Here is a 17,318-nt window from a genome sequence, read left to right on the forward strand (position 1 = left end):
TTCATATATATATATATGAATGCAATTGCTAGGTCATACGGTGACTCTATGTTTAAATTTTTGAGGAGCTGCCAGACTCTTCTCTATATTTATGTTCCCACCAGCATTGTATGAAGGTTCCAATTATTCCACACCCTTGACAGCCCTTGTTATTTTGTTTTTTGTTTGTTTGTTTTTTATTATAGCTATTTTTGTGGGTGTGAAGTGATAACTCATTGTGGTTTTGATTTACATTTTACTAATGACTATCTTGAACATCTTCTCACATACTTACTGGCTATTTTTGTAGATTCTTTGGGGAAATGTCTATTCAAATACTTTGTCCACTTTTAAATTGGGTTGTCTTTTTACTGTTGAGTTGTAACTGTTCTTTATATATTTTGGAGACTAGACTCTCATATATATGATTTGCAAAATTTTCTCCCATTCTCTGGATACCTTTCATTTTCTCTATAGTATGATTTGATACACAAAACTTTCTAATTTGGATGAAGTACAATTTATCTATTGTTGCGTCTTTAGTGCCATATCTAAGAAACCATTGCCTAATCCAAGGTCACAAAGATTTATACCTATGTTTTCATCTAAGAGGGTTCATAGTTTTACATTTAAGTCTATGATCTATGTTGAGTTAATTTTTAAAAATATAGTGTGAGGCAGGGGTCCAAAGTAATTCTTTTCACGTGAATATCTAGTCCCAACACCTTTGTTGGAAAGACTCTTCTTTCCCCATTGAATGGTTTTGGCATCCTTGTTGAAAATCAGTTGATCATAAATGTCAGAGTTTATTTTTTGACTCTCAATTCTATTGCATTGATTTATATGTCTACCCTTAATCCTGTATCACACTGTCTTATACATTGTAGCTTTGTAGAAAGTTTTGAAATCAAGTCTTCCAACTCTGTTCTGCTTGTTCAAGACTGTTTTGGCTATTCTCAGTCCTTCACCTGTCCATATCAGTTTCATAATTGGCTTGTCAGTTTCTTCAAAAAAGGAAGTTGGAATTTTGACAGAGAATGCACTGAAGCTGTAGATCAATTTGAGTATTACCATCTTAACAATATTGTCTTTCAATCCGTGAATACAGATGTCTTCCCATTTATTTACATCTTATTTAATTTCTTCCAAATAATGTTTTGTAGTTTTTGGTATACAAGTCTTGAACTTCTTTGGTTAAATTTATTCCTAAATATTTTATTTATTTTGATGCTATTGTAAATGGAATTGTTTCCTTAATTTCATTTTTGGATTGTTCTTTACTAGTGTTAAGAAATACAACTGATTTTAATGTACTGATCTTGTATCCTGCAACCTTACTGAAGTCATTTATTAGCTCAGATAGTTGTGTGTGTGTCTATGTTTGTGTGTGTGTATTCTTCAGGGTTTTCTATATATAAGATTGTGTACTCTGCAAATACAGATAGATTTACTTCTTCCTTGGCAAACTGGATCCTTTTATTTCATTTCTTGCCTAATTACTCCATTATAAGAACCCACCCTTATGACTTCATTTAACCTTAATTACCTACTTAAAAGGCCCCATCTCCAAATACAGTCATACTGAAGGTTAGAACTTCAACATAGGAATCTGGTGCGGGGGGGGGGGACACAATTCAGTCCATGACAGTTATCTGCAACTTACAAGAGTTGTAAAGTTGCTCAAAGACAAAGGTACAGAGACCCCACAGAATCAGATAACCTAGACAATGCCTAATTTTCCATTGAAGATATATAGTAATCATTTTTGTCCACTTAAAAGTCTTTCAGATTTTTTCCCTGCAATTAAGAAAAAAGTATTTGCTATTCTTATACGTTTATTTGTCCAATTGAATTTTACAGTATTGTTAGATTGTTTTAAAATGGTGCTAAAATTTTAAACTAATATTGTTTAAAAAATTTAAGTATGGTTAGGGGTATTTGACATTGTTATTTTACTGTATGTTTCCATCCAGGAACACTTAAAATTTTTTTTAAGTTCTCATTAAGCCTTTGTACTTTTCATCATTTAGATTCTGAACAATTCTTATTAATTCCAAAGTAATTTACCTTGGTGTTGTAAGGGAAATTCCTCTTTCCTTTATGGTTCCTAAATAGTTATCACTGGAAACTAATAATTTTTAAAAATAATGAGTTTTGTATCCATCATCTTATAGAATTCTCCTATTGGTTCTAGTTATTTTTCAAAATTATCTTTATTTTAATATTCATCCTTATAGTTGGGTAAATTGAGGATGTAAGTTGAGTGCTTATGGTTCAGCTGAGAGCAAATTGATTGCATCTAAGAATATTTTGTCTGTCTCTCTGTATGTGTACAGGGGTGTGTTGAGAAGAGTCTGGGTAGGAACATGAGACAACTTTCTTAATGATGTCTTCTTGGAATTAACACTATTTGTCTTGGAGACCTAGATTCCCAGAGCTGGCTTATCCATTTCATGTGACATCTCCTCCTCTGGTTTTAGAAGGAACTAGGAAACAAGTAGTTATTGTACATGGGATGCAGGTCCTCAGGACCTGTGGTCTGTTAGCACACAGATTCCTTAACTGCTTGTAGGTGTTCCCCAAATTTCTGGATGCTACTGTTCAAAAATATTTTGACTTAGCTTTTATCCCTTTGCTCTTGGAATACTCAGGTTTGTGTGACACGGAGTTCAAGACTTCTTCAAATCTAACTCGATTTCAAAGTTAAGTGGCAACCTGATGCATGCTGCAGTAGCTTTAAGCATTCCCTAGGATACCCACAAAGATCGTCTGGAAGGGAGCTGTTTGTCTTAACAGATTTTCAAAGCAGATAAAACCTGTCCATTTTGGAGACAGATGTCAGAGAACATACATCAGCCTGGAGAAGAGTACTCGTGGTTTTAAAGCTCCAAAGAATCGATTCATACGTCCTAGAAATGCATCTAGAGTTAAACACCTCTTGGAGACTTATGAACAAGTGCACTGATGGATAATCTTTTGAAACCAAATATGTTCTTAAATAGAGGAATTTCTGTATTCTCACATCTTCCAAGAAGCTTTCCCTAACCGCTGCCTACCCTCAAGCTGAGTTACCCCTTATCTGAAATCTCACGAAACTTTATTTTTACACTTCTATGGCCTTGACACTTTCTGCTGGTATTTGTGTTGTTCGTGCTCCCCATGTATCAGCCTCACTGTGCCAGAAGATTGGGTATCTCCCACTGCACTTACTGAAATGCTTTGCAAACAGTAGGTGCTCAGTATATGAAGTTCTGTGGATGGACATTTTGATAATCTGTAGTACCTGTTATATTCTACTGAAAATTAGCAAAGTGCAATTAACTTCAATTTTGTAGTTTGGGATTTTCAGTAAACTACCCTCCCTCCAAGAAATGCCTAACAGTTTAGCTACAATAAGACATTAACATACTTCCATCACGATGAGGATTTGAGGCCCTTCATCTTTCCACTTTTGTCTAATTCAAGTTAGTCAGGCTAGTAAAAGAAAAGCCTTTTCCTCTTAGCAACGCAACCCGCTCCCCTTCTCTGGCCTCTTTCTTCGCTTATGTTAGTGAACTACTTCAGCCCCTGCCTTCAGTGTTAACAGTTTGTGCTTGTGAGTAACCCTCGGCTTTTGGTGATGAGAGATGTTCGAAACCTATTCTGACACAGAACCCTTCCTCGCTTCCGATTCCTCTGCTTCTTGGGGGTGGAAATAGTTTCTCCGCTTTGAAACGCTGGCAGGGAAAAAGAATGGGGGAGAAAATTGCATTTAAACTTTTAAAAGTTGAATCACGGCTGGTTGCACAGCAAAAGCTCCACAGTGTGGAGAAAGTCTGAATGTGATTTGGGTTGCGCGGGGTTGGGCTGGGCGCCTTCGGGGGGAACCGGCGGGGTCGAGCCCCCGGAGCGGCGAAGGCCCGGGCCGTGGCCTCCCGCCGCATCCCCGCACCTCCCCCGCCCCCTGACTGCGTTCGGGCTGCGCCCCCCCCCGCCGGGCACGGAGGTCGCGCGCTTGCGTGTTGCGGCCAGAGCGCCCGACCCGGAGACCGGTCCCATAAAACGCCGAGCGAGTAGGGGGCGGCGCGCAGGAAGGGAGGAGGACCGGGGACCTGCGGGGCTGGTGGGCGTTCGCGGGTGGAGACGTAGAAGATGTGACGCCGCGGCCCGGCTGTTGCCAGACCAGCGGACGCTGTGCCCGCGGTTGCAAAAGGATCCCTGGCGCTGCAGCTTCGGGAGGCGGCCCTCCCGAGAGCGGCGGCTGCGGAGACACCCAGCCCTTACTCCCAGCTCCCGGGCCGCTCGGCTCCCCGTGCTCTAGGGCCGGCGGAGAGGGAAGCGGCGGAACAGCTTGAGGCTGGGGGCCCGCGGGCGCGGCCGCGTGCCGCGTGGAGGGAGGCTGGGGGGCCGGGGCCGGGGCCGCGCCCCGGAGCGCGTCCGAGGCCGGGGCCGGGGCGCGGCGACTCCCCGCGCGGCTCCAGGGGCTCGGGGACCCCGGCAGGGCGCTGTCGGGGCCATGGCAGCCGGGAGCATCACCACGCTGCCCGCCCTGCCGGAGGACGGCGGCAGCGGCGCCTTCCCGCCCGGCCACTTCAAGGACCCCAAGCGGCTGTACTGCAAAAACGGGGGCTTCTTCCTGCGCATCCACCCCGACGGCCGAGTGGACGGGGTCCGCGAGAAGAGCGACCCTCACGGTGAGTGCTGGCCGGCTCTTCCTACTCCGTGCCGTCTCCATCCCCTGCCGTTCTCTCTCCCGCCCCTGCCTTCCAGCCTCCGCGCTCCTTCCTTCTCTTCACTCTGACCCCAGTGGGGCTTGTGGTCTCTCCCCGCGCGGCCCTCGGCGGTTTTGGGTTCACCACTCGGCCCCTCCTGCCCCGAGCTGCGGTGGCGGGTAGACGCTCGCCCAGGCTTTGGAGTGTGCCGGTTTCCACTGGTACACCAGTACCCCGGGCCCGGAGCCGCAGGGCGCCCGGGCCTTGCCGGTGACTCTCTGTGGTAATGTGAATTGCAGTTGCAGACAACCTGTCGCGTCGGGGATGCCCGGCGGCCGAGCAGAGGTGGGTGGCTCACGGAGGTGCCCCTGGCGCCCCCAGCCTGAAGTTCCGACCCCTTCTTTGTGGGATGCGCGCAGTCCCCGGGACAAAGCCAGGAGGGACCGCAGCCGAATTAAACGTTCCTTATTGGAAAGATACCTTTCCAGAGTCGTGCCCTTAAATTCCAGTATGGTAGGATCCAAGGCAGTTGGCACACTGCTGTCACCCATCCATTTCTGTTTTTTTTCCCCGAATTTCGGAAAACTGAAAAAGCAGAAAATATGGACTGTATTAATAAAGTGCTATAGACCTTTGTTGCAGTAGTGAAAAGAACTGCAAAAACTTTAATCTTCCACTTGCAGTTATTAGCTATGGGACCTTGAGCGACATTTAACCCTTGAGCCCGTTTCCTCATCCCGAAAGGGGGGGATAATCAACCTTGCATCAGGATTGAGGATCAAATGAGGATTTATATAAAGTGCACAGAGGACTCAGTTTACTAGTATGCAGTTTCGTTTTCTGTAAAAATAAAATGAAATAAAATAAAATCTATCTGTGGTTATAGAAAGAAGATGGGCCTAATTCATTAGTTCTCAAACTTTAGGGATGCATTAGAATCACCTGGAAGGTTTGTTATACCACATGGCTGAACCATCTCCCAGAGTTTCAGATTGCTTAGGTCTGGAGTGGGGCCTGATTTGCATTTCTAACAAGTTTCCAGGTGATGCTGACCAGGGAGCACACTTTGAGAACCCACTGGTCTAGAGAAAAGATGGAGAAAAAGGTGTAAAATGGGCTGGTAAAAATACTGATGAATTGGAAGTGAGAGAAAGAGATCAGATATATTTTAACTGTCACCCTGTAAGTGTAGGTAAAACATCTCTTTTGAAAGCTGTTTGTTATGCCATTCCTTCCTTTATGGGTTTCAGGTGGAAAACCTGATCCTCTTATTGCCTGAGAAAAGACCCGCAGGAGTCCGTCTTTACCTTATGATGCTAATGGTGTGTCCTTCACTTTGGAATGCGGGAGTAGGAAGTGGAGAGAGCTCTGCGGCCAAGCCTCCATTGACAAATTCGGGAATGGGAAATGTGCTTTCATAAGAATTGAGTCTTTATTGGTTCCAAAATAGCAACAAGCAAAAGATGCAGGCCTGTAATTTTTTTCAGGCCTGCCGTAATTAAAAAGTTTTCTCATGTACTATCCAGTAAATCTGAAAAGATGCTTTTAGTCCAGTCTATTGGTTGCGCTCCTTCTCTATTTTGGTAACTTAAATGGATTTCACAAAATTACCTTTGTGTTTGGAGTTTGTTCTGCAGTTGTCTGCCAGGCTAGCCCAGCTGGTTAGGGCAAGGTGCACATATGTCCCAATTAGTTTTGCTCTTTTCTAGTAGCACAAAAAGGAACATGTTCTTTGACTAGAAGACAGAAGAACTCTCCCCCAGATTGGGTTCATATTGAGGCTTCCCCTAGTAGTCTCTTTTTTTTTCCAGACATTTTATTACAGTTTTTTCTTTGACACTCTCGATACCCTATTTATTTAGAACAAAACTGTATAGGGGCTAGTGAGTGAGGGTAATTCTGAATTGTATACCGCATTACCACCCTTGTAAAAACAACTGTTAACTTTTTATTCCCAATTCTGGGCTGGGCTGTCATTTTTGTAATCTGATTTTAACTCAGTGGTACTCAAATAGGATTGGTACTGCCTGCCGCCTTCCACCTCCAGGGAACATCTAGCAATGCCTGGAGACATTTTTGGTTGTCACGCCTGGAAGGGTGCTATTGGCATTTAATAAGTAGAGGCCAGGGATGATGCTACAGTGCACAAGATACCTCCCTAATCCCTCAGCAAAAAATTTTCTGACCCTAAATGTTAGAAGTGCTAAGGTTGAGAAACCCTACCAACTTGATAACTAGCTAAAGACAAGATGTTTAAAAGTGAAGAGTAGAATATTCATCCAGATCTGTGGAGAGCACTGATTTTTTAAAATCACCTTGTACCAGGTGATAGCCTGTCAAGAATGTAAACCTAAAAATGATAAATTTAGGCCACTTTTGTATAGCCCAACCTGGACATAAGTTTAAGTACAATGTTTTTTTCTGGCATGTCGAAGGCGTACTGATAGTTGACCAAACCAGGAGGAGACTGATGGGAAATATATAAGAAAAAAAATGACTTAACAATATCCTCTGAATTACATCCCCTCCATTCCCCTGAACGAGCAAAACTGATCAGGAAACGTGGAGAAATCAGTTAACCGTTGCTACAGCTTCCCTCTGAATTAAGGCCCAGATATCTAGACCTGTTTGAAACGTTGGAAAACCCAAGGCCACATTCCTCAAACTGTTTTGCCCAATGGACCCTAAAATCTGTCATTGGAGATTTATTTCTTTGGCATTAACACTTTCCGGACGTTTCTAAAATGCAAATACAGTCTGCTCTCCGTATCCGAGGGTTCCCTATCTGCGGAGATGAGGGTCAACAGTGCTGCGCCACGGTCCTCGAGGGACCTGAGGCTCCATGGTTGTTGGTACCTGCGGGGGATCCTGGAACTGGCCCCCCACGGATACCGAGGGAGGAGGGTCCCTCTGGAAGGAAGGTTCAGCAGCGTTCGGATTTTACCGTTTAGCGTGGATTAAATTGCATGTGCAGTTTCTTCCCCAAAACCTGACCAGGAGGACTGGAGTTGGCGGAGCTGGGGGCGGGGAGCTGTGAAGGATGTGGCATGAATGTGGGGCGCTGGTTAGGGGCCGGGGCCGTAGCTCAGGTTCTGGAGAGGACACGGGGCGGGGCGGGGCGGACGGCGGCAGAAAGGAAGGGATCACACGCCTGGACGCCCGTGTTTCCAGCTTCACAGTGTTGCTGAAGATCACCTGTGCTTCTCACCTGGGTTCTCTCTTGAATTGCTTTCACAAGTTGCCTTTGAAAAGGCAACTTCCCTGCACTTTTCTTACAATCCTGGAATAACCTGTGTTTGACACGAGAGTCTTGCTAAAAGCATGATAAAAACAAGGACGGAGCCTGTGCTCCCCCCCCCCCCCCCCCCGTGCGCGGTGCACACCCACCACCTTCCCTTCGGCGTCCTGGATGTTTTTACAGGCCCCTTCCAAATGCCCATGGGAATGGGTAACGTTAAGTGTATGCTCTAAAGTAGTGAACCACGTGAAAACATTCAGAAGAGAGAACATTTTATCCCAAGCAGCACGTACAACATGTGGTGGAGTATAGTGAGGGCAAAGTATGCTGCCTGTGTGCATTTTAGCATCAAATTTATTCCAGATGCTGTTATTTTGGAGAAAATGAAGGTAGTTAGAAGTGCTGGGTCTGCCCTTGGGCCTCTCCCAGGAGGGCTTCTCCCAGGAGGTGACTGCCTGCTTGCCCCACTTCTCGGCTTCCAGACTCCAGAGGACACTGAGCCTTGAAGAGACTGAGGGACCCGTCCACTCCCATGTGGAGAAGGGATGGGATCCCAGTCTGTGTGACCCCTGTGCCCTGTGCCATGGCACATACTCCATGCAACCCCTCATCGTTAAAAACATGAACTTGCGAAATTCAAAGAGAGGCTTCAGGCCTTTTGTGTCACAGATTTTAAAGATATTCTGGGGGGGAAAAGTTTTTGTTGTTTTTTAAAGGAAGTTTGTATAGTGTAGTAATGATCTGGCTAGATTCTGTGAGTGGATTATTCTCTGTTCATGATTTATGCGCTTTGAGAAAATGCTGACACCTTAAGGTAGGAACCATGACTTCTCCATATAAGTAAACATCATAAAAGGTTTGTATCTTTTACTCTGGGAATTCTCACTAAATGTCAGCTGCTGATGAGAACATTCTGTGTGGACCATCCCGTGGAATAACTCCTCCTGGACCACATGATGTATAAAAGCACGGTCGAGGTTTATAGTTCTCTTGGTGCAGTTAACACATATGTTTAGACACTTGGTCAGTCTTTTAATGAAGATGATTATATGTAACAAAATTATATTTGGAAAATATTTTGGAATCTTCAAAGCTGACTATTAGCTTTTTAAGGGTAATCTATACAAAGATGAATCATTTCTCAGGATAATTAGTTTAAAGCTCTCATTATGAATCCTGTTTCCTTTAAAAAGCACCTGAGATTTTTACCACGTACGTGTGATATAAAATTCCTCAGGTATGCTGTGCATTTTGATCATTCTTTCTTTCGTGGCCAATACCCTAGAATCCTGAATGCTCTTCTACTTCATCTCCTTTTCTCTTTTTAATTCTGGATTCTGCACCTGGTATTCTGCTTAAATCATTCTGGGCCCCAGCAGTCTTCCAGTTCAATCACATGAACTTATCCAATTTGTGGCCCTACTTCTGACACTTGACACCATTGTCTGCCTCTGTCTTCCCGAGAATTCCTTGGCTTCTGTTACACCACATCAACCTGGTTTCCTCTCACCCATCCGACCGTCTTTTCCTCTGGTTTCTCCTTCTTTTGGTCTTTTGCTATAATATTCCCCAAGGCTCTGTCTTGGCACTCTGCCCGTCTTTCTGTGTACTCGTGGTCCTTCGGCAGATCAATTATAGTCTTTGTCTCTGACTTCCCACCTCTGTGTTAGTACCGTGTTTCTCACTGCTCGATGGACAGATGCACTGCCACAGCCTCAACTCAACCCACGTAAAACAGACCGTAACAGTTTTCTCCAACTAGCACCCTTCCTACCGAATTTGTTTGTAGTGAAATTATCCTTCTAGTCTCCAAAGCTAGACGCCTTGGAGTCTTCCCTACCTCAGTGACTTTTCCTTGCCTTGTCTCTTGGTTTCCCCTGTCCTGTATTTACCTACAACCATACCCTCCCCGACTTTCCCTCTCCAATATGACCCACCTGCTCAGTCTTACTTCCCACTCTTTGCCATCCGCGCTCCCCTGACGCTGCCAGTGCTCTGTGCTTTCACTGTAGTCTCTAATCTGACAGACCCGTCACTGTTACAATGATGGGCTTTTCCACTTGTGATCCTTGTTTTTGGAAAATCCTTCTTTTTCTTATCAATTCTTCTCTCACACCCTCCTCCCACTCCCACCTTTCTCTGGAAAGATCTTTTATGAGTCAGCTCGGTGGTCTTCTCCTTTGTGAAACTTTCCCCAGCCTTCCCAGGGAGAATTAATTGTTTCTATCTCTGCATTTCCCATAGTACTTGGTACATATTCTTCTACGGACTTCATGATTTTGCTTGTAATTGTTTATGTCTCCTGCACTGGGGCTGTGAACTCTGTCCTCTCTGTGTCCGCTCAAAGAATGTGTGTTAAGTTCAACATGTACCCAACAAATTAGCCAAGTCTTCTAACTTCCTTTCTGATCGTCTTCTCACATCCTTCTTCTTCTCTTAGCCTTGAATTGGCCATTAATCCTCTTACCTTACCCCAGTCCTAGGCAGGCATCAGGCCCCATTTCTTTCATACCTCCCTGTACCTGTCTTTCCTCTCCTGCATGCTATCTAAACATTCTCTCTAATAGCTTGATATATTTTAACTTCACGTCCCTCAGTTTTACTGGAAATTTCTAGTTGGCAGGGATTTTTAAAAATTCAAATGACATTACCTAGCAGTCCTTTACTCTTTTCTACTCTGAGGTCTGAGACTGCATTTACTCACCCCAGGATCCCCTTGACTCCACTGCTCAGTGAATGACAAGGCTGAGGCCCGTTGAAGAGGTTCAATCTGTACTGTTGAATGAGCTGGATCTTTAAATAAATAAGCATGCGTACTTCGGCACGAGGCGTGTAAAATGGATAAATTGATTGCAGCATCACCGTAGTTCCTTCTGCAGCGACACCTCTCACATTATTCAAAGGAAGCAATAAAGGTAAAACACAATCATTTGTTAGGATTAATTTTTATTGTGGAAGATTTTCTTTTCAGCTATTGAATAACATAACATTTCTAGCCAATTCCAGAACTAGTTATAACCCTCTAATTAAAAAATACAGATCTGAGAATTCATACTTGAACCATATACTTTAATCCTTAAATCTCTCTCTCTCAAGTCTAAAACCTGTGAATCATTTTATAAATTAGGATTAAGAACTGTCTGGTTCCATTGTTAGCATCTGCTTTGGCTGTGAGGAAATGACACAAATAGTTTCATTCTAATATTCATTCAGATTTATGAGCCAGTATTCATCACAACAATCATAAAACTCTTAAAAGGACAGAAACTGTATGACAAAGTGAGTCATAGTCTTTGTGATGTGATGTCTGCAAGGGTGGGTGGGAGAGATTGCTGAATGACCAGTCTCATTCTACTGCTTTCTGAGCTGAATCATTTTATAAAGAGAAAACAATTCATGGGTTTACAGATCGTCATAACATAAATAGGAAATGGAAGAGAGTAACAGAGTCAAATAATACCCCCTTTTAAAAAGTTACTTTTTGAAATATAACATTTGATGAACAGTGTTTGTTTTGAATTGGAAATGAAATTATTTACTGCCTAATAACTTACATTTTAATTTAACACCTGCTATATGTCTTCTTTATATATTTTCATTTTTTCTATAAATTATGTTTCTTCTCCCATCTTTTTATTTTTTTTTTTAAATTTTTTCTCTCGTGTCATTTGACCTTTCCCTTCTTAGCTATTTCTACCTTTGGCTTATTTGACGTGTGTGTGTGTGTGTGTGTGTATGTAGGGGCAGGTGTCATTATTCACTGGTTGGATGACTACTTGGATGGGGACTTGAGAAGAAGGTCCCTTTCATCTTGGAAATTCTGATTCTGGGATGGTATAATCTTGGATTTTGCATGGTTGGTCCTCTTTTGTTACTTTTTATCTTACTAGAATCAGAAATTTGGAGAGCCTCTCTCAGTCAAATTTAATCTTTAATCTTTAAATGTAAGATTGATTAATCTTATCTCCTTATCTTCTTTGAGGCAAAGCATTTGTCAAAACAATTATGTGAAAAGAGAAATATTCTGAGTGTGTTTCTTAGTTTTAGAAGTAGTTCTTATATACTTATATTTATACATTACTCTAAATGCAGCAGTTTAGTAATGGGAATATAATGCAAGTAAAATTGGGAAGCCAATCTTGCTAACTGGTTTAGTAGAGCACAGTAGTATATGAAGAAGGCATATACAACAAGTGTTAGATTAAAAAATAATGAATTACAGCAACACCTTCAGCTGTGACCAGGTGGGGAAAGTGAGACACAGGCTGTTTTGGAGGGAGGGTGTTAAAGCATGAGGGGTTGATGGGATCTGTCCAGCCTTAGCCAGACACCTAGGGAGATTAGGCACCATAATGACTAGGCAAAGTCCCTGTGCCATCATAGGGGAAGGGCCAGTTGTTTGACCTTCACCTCTGTATTCCTTGGACCTTGTTACTTTCTGAGTGTTTTTTCAATGAATGAATGAAATTCTTGAGAACATGCTGTATGTCAGCTTTATGAACAATATGTTTAATCTTATTACAATCTTCTGAAACAAGTATCATTTTCATTTTACAGATAAGGATAGGGTTTTTGCTGTTGGCTTTTCAAAACACGATCTCTTTGTTTGTGACAAGAAGTAATTGTGCCTTCCATACTTCTTAGTGTTTAGAATTCAGTTCATGGCCAGAATTCCAGATGGATGGTGTAGCAGAAATTTGAACAGAATTAGTGATTTTAAAAAATTATTTAAACTCTTCCCAGAGCCTTTACCATGTCTAGCAGAGTTAGCCTCTGTCATCTTTTCTCCCACCCCTTGCTTTATTGCGTTCTTTTTTGTTTAGAAAGTATTTCTGTCATGATTTATTATGAAACAGCTCTTTAATGTTTAGGGGTTGTTTTCTGAAGCACTCAAAGATTTTGAAATGGCATATTTAATTTAAAAAGTAAAATAGAGTAGGACGTAATTAAGGATAAATACTGTATAAGAATGGAATGAACCTCAGAGATAGGGTCTGGAAGATTAAGATACAGAATAAGCAAAAGCATGCAGAAAATGCAAAGAGAATAACTAAAAGGATGTTTAAAAATTACAGCTAGACCCTTTCAGGGAAATTCACGATAGGCTCCCTCTTTAAGGACATGTGGTGTAAGATTAAAAAAGCAACCAAAAGAAAAAAAGCAGATGTACTTGGACCTATTTTATTTTAATTAAGTGAGATTTTCAGTCAACCAATAATTGTTTGGATGTCTAGCATGTGAGGAAATAAAGACCAAGATAAGACAAAAAGATACAAAGAAAGTGCTTAGCCAGACACATCTAGAAATGTGTCTAAAATGAAAAATGAAACTCCTTTTTCCTTGGAATCACTTGCCTCCCTTTTTTGACTCCCCTATATTTTAAAATATAAAATATATTAAAAAAAATTTCTTGCCAGCCACGCCCATCTCTTGGAGTCAATTTCTACTCTTCTTTTTCCTCAATCCTCACATCCCTTTCTCAGGCCCTGTGCATTTGGTTCTGCAGTGTCTTTTACACTCACGCTGGCCTCTGCATTGTTGCCACAGCTGCTCTAGTTCTGTCCCTGACTGTTGCCAATGGCTTCTAGCCTTTCGCATCTGTGTAAGTTTGCTAGGGCTGCCATAACAAACTACTGTGGACTGAGTGGCTCAAACAACAGAAGTTAATTTTCCCGTAGTTCTGAAGCCTCGAAGTCCGAGATTAAAGTGTCTGCAGGTTTGGTCTTTCTGAGGCTTCTTCTCGGCTCACAGACAGCTGCCTTCTTGCTGCCCTTTCATCTCTCTTTGCACACATACAAACCTCCTCTTCTTGGTTCAGATTTGGTTAGGGCCCACCCTAATCGACTCATTTTAATTTAATCACCTCTTCAGAGGCCCTATCTCCAAATAGTCATTTCTGAGGTACTGAGGCCTAGGGCTTCAACATATGAGTTTGGGGCAGCGGCGGGTAGGAGATACAATTCAGCCCATAACACATCTAATCAACCGGATATTGTTCTTCGGCAGAGTAATCTTTCCAGAGAGCAAGCTCCGATCTTGTTATTCCTCTCCTCAGAAAAACATGGACTCAAAACAGTCCAGTCCCCTGGTACACACATCGCTTACAGATGTGGGCACTGTTAAAAGTCTATGAGAATGATAGAGAATAGGAAAGTTACCAGCAGATGAGTGGTTGTCTTATATATCAAAAAGTGGGATAAAGCTATTTTCCGGAAACTCTATGTAGGTAGTAAGCTTGATGTAGTTCCTTGAAAAAAAAAAAATTCCAAGAGTCTTGAGAATACTGAGAAAAGAAAATAACACAGAAAGTAGTAAATAGGGTGATATATAATGGGAGAGTAGTAACATACATAGGCTTGATATGTTCATTTCAGTGGAATATCAGACCAAACTTCTCATAATAACCTTCTACAAAAGAAATACATTTTCTTTGGGAGAGTCTAGAGTTTTTCATTTTGGGTTTCTAAGGCCAGGCTAAGGACTGTATCACTTTTAATGAACTGGAAGTATGCTCTCCCTCTAAAAGGTAAAAAATTGAAGATAAATTGGTGATATGAATTTATTATCATAATCTAAAAGTATTCTTAATAGACAGCTGACTCTGTTTTCTAACTACCACCCAAACGTGAAGCTTTAGATTCATATTCTGAATCAGGGTTATAATTTTTTGCTAGACCTTCCACCCAACTTTTAATTTTTGCTAGACCTTCCACCCAACTTTTAACGGCAGTGTAGCTCACATCCCCATACAGCAGGAGAATTCATGTAGTGATTTACACGTATGTTTTGCAGCTCAACTAATTTTTCTTGGAACGCATTGCAGGAAGTTACATTACTCAAAAAGTAGATAGTCTTTGAGTGTTTTAATGAGATTAGGGTGAAAAAAACCCAGTTGGGATATCTATTTGGTTATACCTACGTTGAATATTTTCCAGACTTAAGTTATTTTTGGCCGTGCTTAATGATGTAGGACTGTAGAGCTTTTGTGTCGTAGAATTCTGGAGACTCTTGGCGTTGCCCATGGTATCACCTCCAGAAGGGATTGGCTGTTCCTTGTAGGCACCTCTGTTTTTCTAGAAGGAGCCTAATGCTCACTGTGGCTGACAGTTAAAGCACATGGTTCTTTACAATTCAGTCCATAGGCCAGAGAGCAGCACTTTTTTAAGGTCCTGCTGTGGGAAATAATATTTAATGGAGGCCTGACTCAAGGATCTATAGTACATCTTTCCTCTGGGTTGTGGATTTTAACATGGGTGGTCCATGGACAAGCTTCAGGTTTCCATAATCTCCTGAAAATAGATGCAAAATATTATCTCAGGGTGTTGTTTCTGAGGAGAAGATACATAGCATTTTATCAGGTTCTCAAAAAGTTGTCCATGGTCCAAAATATGTTAAGGATACTACCACTCATAACTAAGGTATATCTTCTAATTAACCTGACCATCAGCGAGGGAACCAATTTGAATACGTTGGTGTGAGACTGTAGTTTATGGTAAACGATTTTCAAAAGTAACATCTCTCTGACACTGGTGTCTGTGTTAATTCTAAGAAATATGTAAAGCTGCTGTTTATCTCATTACATAGTGTCCCCTCTGAGGACTCCTGAGAGAATTTCTCTGTGGTAACCGTGTCAGGACTAGTTACGCTTCTCCTTAGTGGCCAGTTTGTTCTAACCTTATGGACTCCGGGAAACTTGTTATGGCTACTGGCTTCTAGAAAGCCGATATGTGGTGTGCTTCTAGCAAGTATAGTAATCTCAGTCCTGGCTTCACCAATTTTTAACTCTTTTTTCTATTTGCCTTATTAAAAAGCCATCTTTAAAGTTTCTGTTTGTTTGGTTTTGGTATCTTGTCAATATCTTTGTAACTCATCTTAAATATTAAGTTGTACCTCAATAAAAATAATGTATTTTTTGATTTGCCATTTTAACCACAAAATTTCTACTATATTGTCATATATAGCATTGGGTGCTGGGGATTAAAAGGCAGATAACGTAGGCACCTACCACCTGAAACTAACACAATACTTTAAGTCAATTAAAATTGAATTAAAAATATTTTAATTCAATTAAAAAAATGTAGGCCTCTGCCCCTTAAGGTGTATATTGTCCGGCAGGACAAGAAAGAGATGTAAGTCAGGAAAAAAAAAAAAAAGAGATGTAAGTCAGTAAGGACACTGAAATGTTACGCTGCTTTGCTCGTGTTGTGTCCTGGGGGAAGAGTGAGATCGTACTACGGAGGACAGTAATTCTACAGGGAAGTCAGAAAAGGCTTCAGACAGGAGGGACTGCTGGCCTGGGTGTTGGGAGGCAACTAGGTGTTGCCCGGCAGCTGACTGTGTTATCTAATTGCCACCAAAAAGTGATGCTTTAGGTCCTTATTCTAAACAGAGTTAACAGTTTTTGCTAGACCCTCTATACCACTTTTAACAGCAGTATGGCCAACATTCCCATACAGCAGCAGAATTCATCTGGTTATTTATATGTGTTTAGCAACTCAACTAATTTTTCTTGGAAGACTCATAAGGGCACGCAGGCCAAGGAAGCAGCTCCAGGTTTGGTATGCTTTGGGAACTGCAAACATTTTGGCATGGCCAGAGTGTAGGGTTATAGTAAGAGGTAAGGCCAGCCACGTAGGAAGGGCCAGGATTCTTTTTTTTTTTTTTTTTAATTGAAGTACAGTTGATTTACAAAGTTGTGTTAGTTTCTGGTGTATAGCAAATGATTCAGTTGTACATACACATACATCTATTTCTTTTTGGATTCTTTTCCCTTATAGGTTATTACAAAATATTGGGTATCATTCCCCGTGCAGTATATCTTTGTTGTTTATCCACTCTTTATATAAGAGTTTGCATCTGTTAGTCCCAAACTCTCAGTCCAACCTTCCCTCGCTCCCTCTCCCGCTTGACAACCACAAGTCTGATCTTTATGTCTGTGAGTCTGTTTCTGTTTCATAGATAAGTTCATTTGTGTCATATTTTAGATTCCACATGTGAATGATATCATATGGTATTTGTCTTTCTGACTTGGCTTAGTATGATGATCTCTGGGTCCATTCATGCAGCTGCAAATGGCATTATTTCATTCTTTTTTATGGCTGAGTAATATTCCATTATATATATATATATACCACATCTTCTTTATCCATTCATCTGTTGAGGGACATTTAGGTTGTTTCCATGTCTTGGCTATTGTAAATAGTGCTGCTATGAACACAGGGGTGCATGTATCTTTTCGAATTATAGTTTTGTCCTGATGTATGGAAGGGCCTGGATTGTGATGGACTTTGTAAGCCATGCTAACAATTTGGTCTTTATCCTCAAGGCAGTGGGGAGTCAGTGAAAGAGTTTAATCATAAGAATAAGAATATCAGATTTGGGCTTTTGTAAAATCACTCAGGCAGGTGTGT

General features: G+C 41.7%; 1 protein-coding gene across 1 annotated transcript in view; it reads left to right on the plus strand.

Annotated features, from left to right (window-relative positions):
• The first annotated feature begins 4,038 nt into the window (after positions 1-4,038).
• FGF2 (fibroblast growth factor 2) overlaps positions 4,039-17,318 on the plus strand; it is a 54,713-nt gene continuing 41,433 nt past the window's right edge. Inside the window, exon 1 of the mRNA XM_027103653.1 lies at positions 4,039-4,652. Coding sequence (XP_026959454.1) covers positions 4,475-4,652 — 178 coding nt within the window. The 5' untranslated portion in view covers positions 4,039-4,474. The remainder of the gene's footprint in view (positions 4,653-17,318) is intronic.

Source organism: Aethalodelphis obliquidens, unplaced genomic scaffold (assembly GCF_003676395.1).
Source record: "Aethalodelphis obliquidens isolate GAN/ISIS:26980383/991018 unplaced genomic scaffold, ASM367639v1 scaffold6, whole genome shotgun sequence".
NCBI classification, from domain to species: domain Eukaryota; kingdom Metazoa; phylum Chordata; class Mammalia; order Artiodactyla; family Delphinidae; genus Aethalodelphis; species Aethalodelphis obliquidens.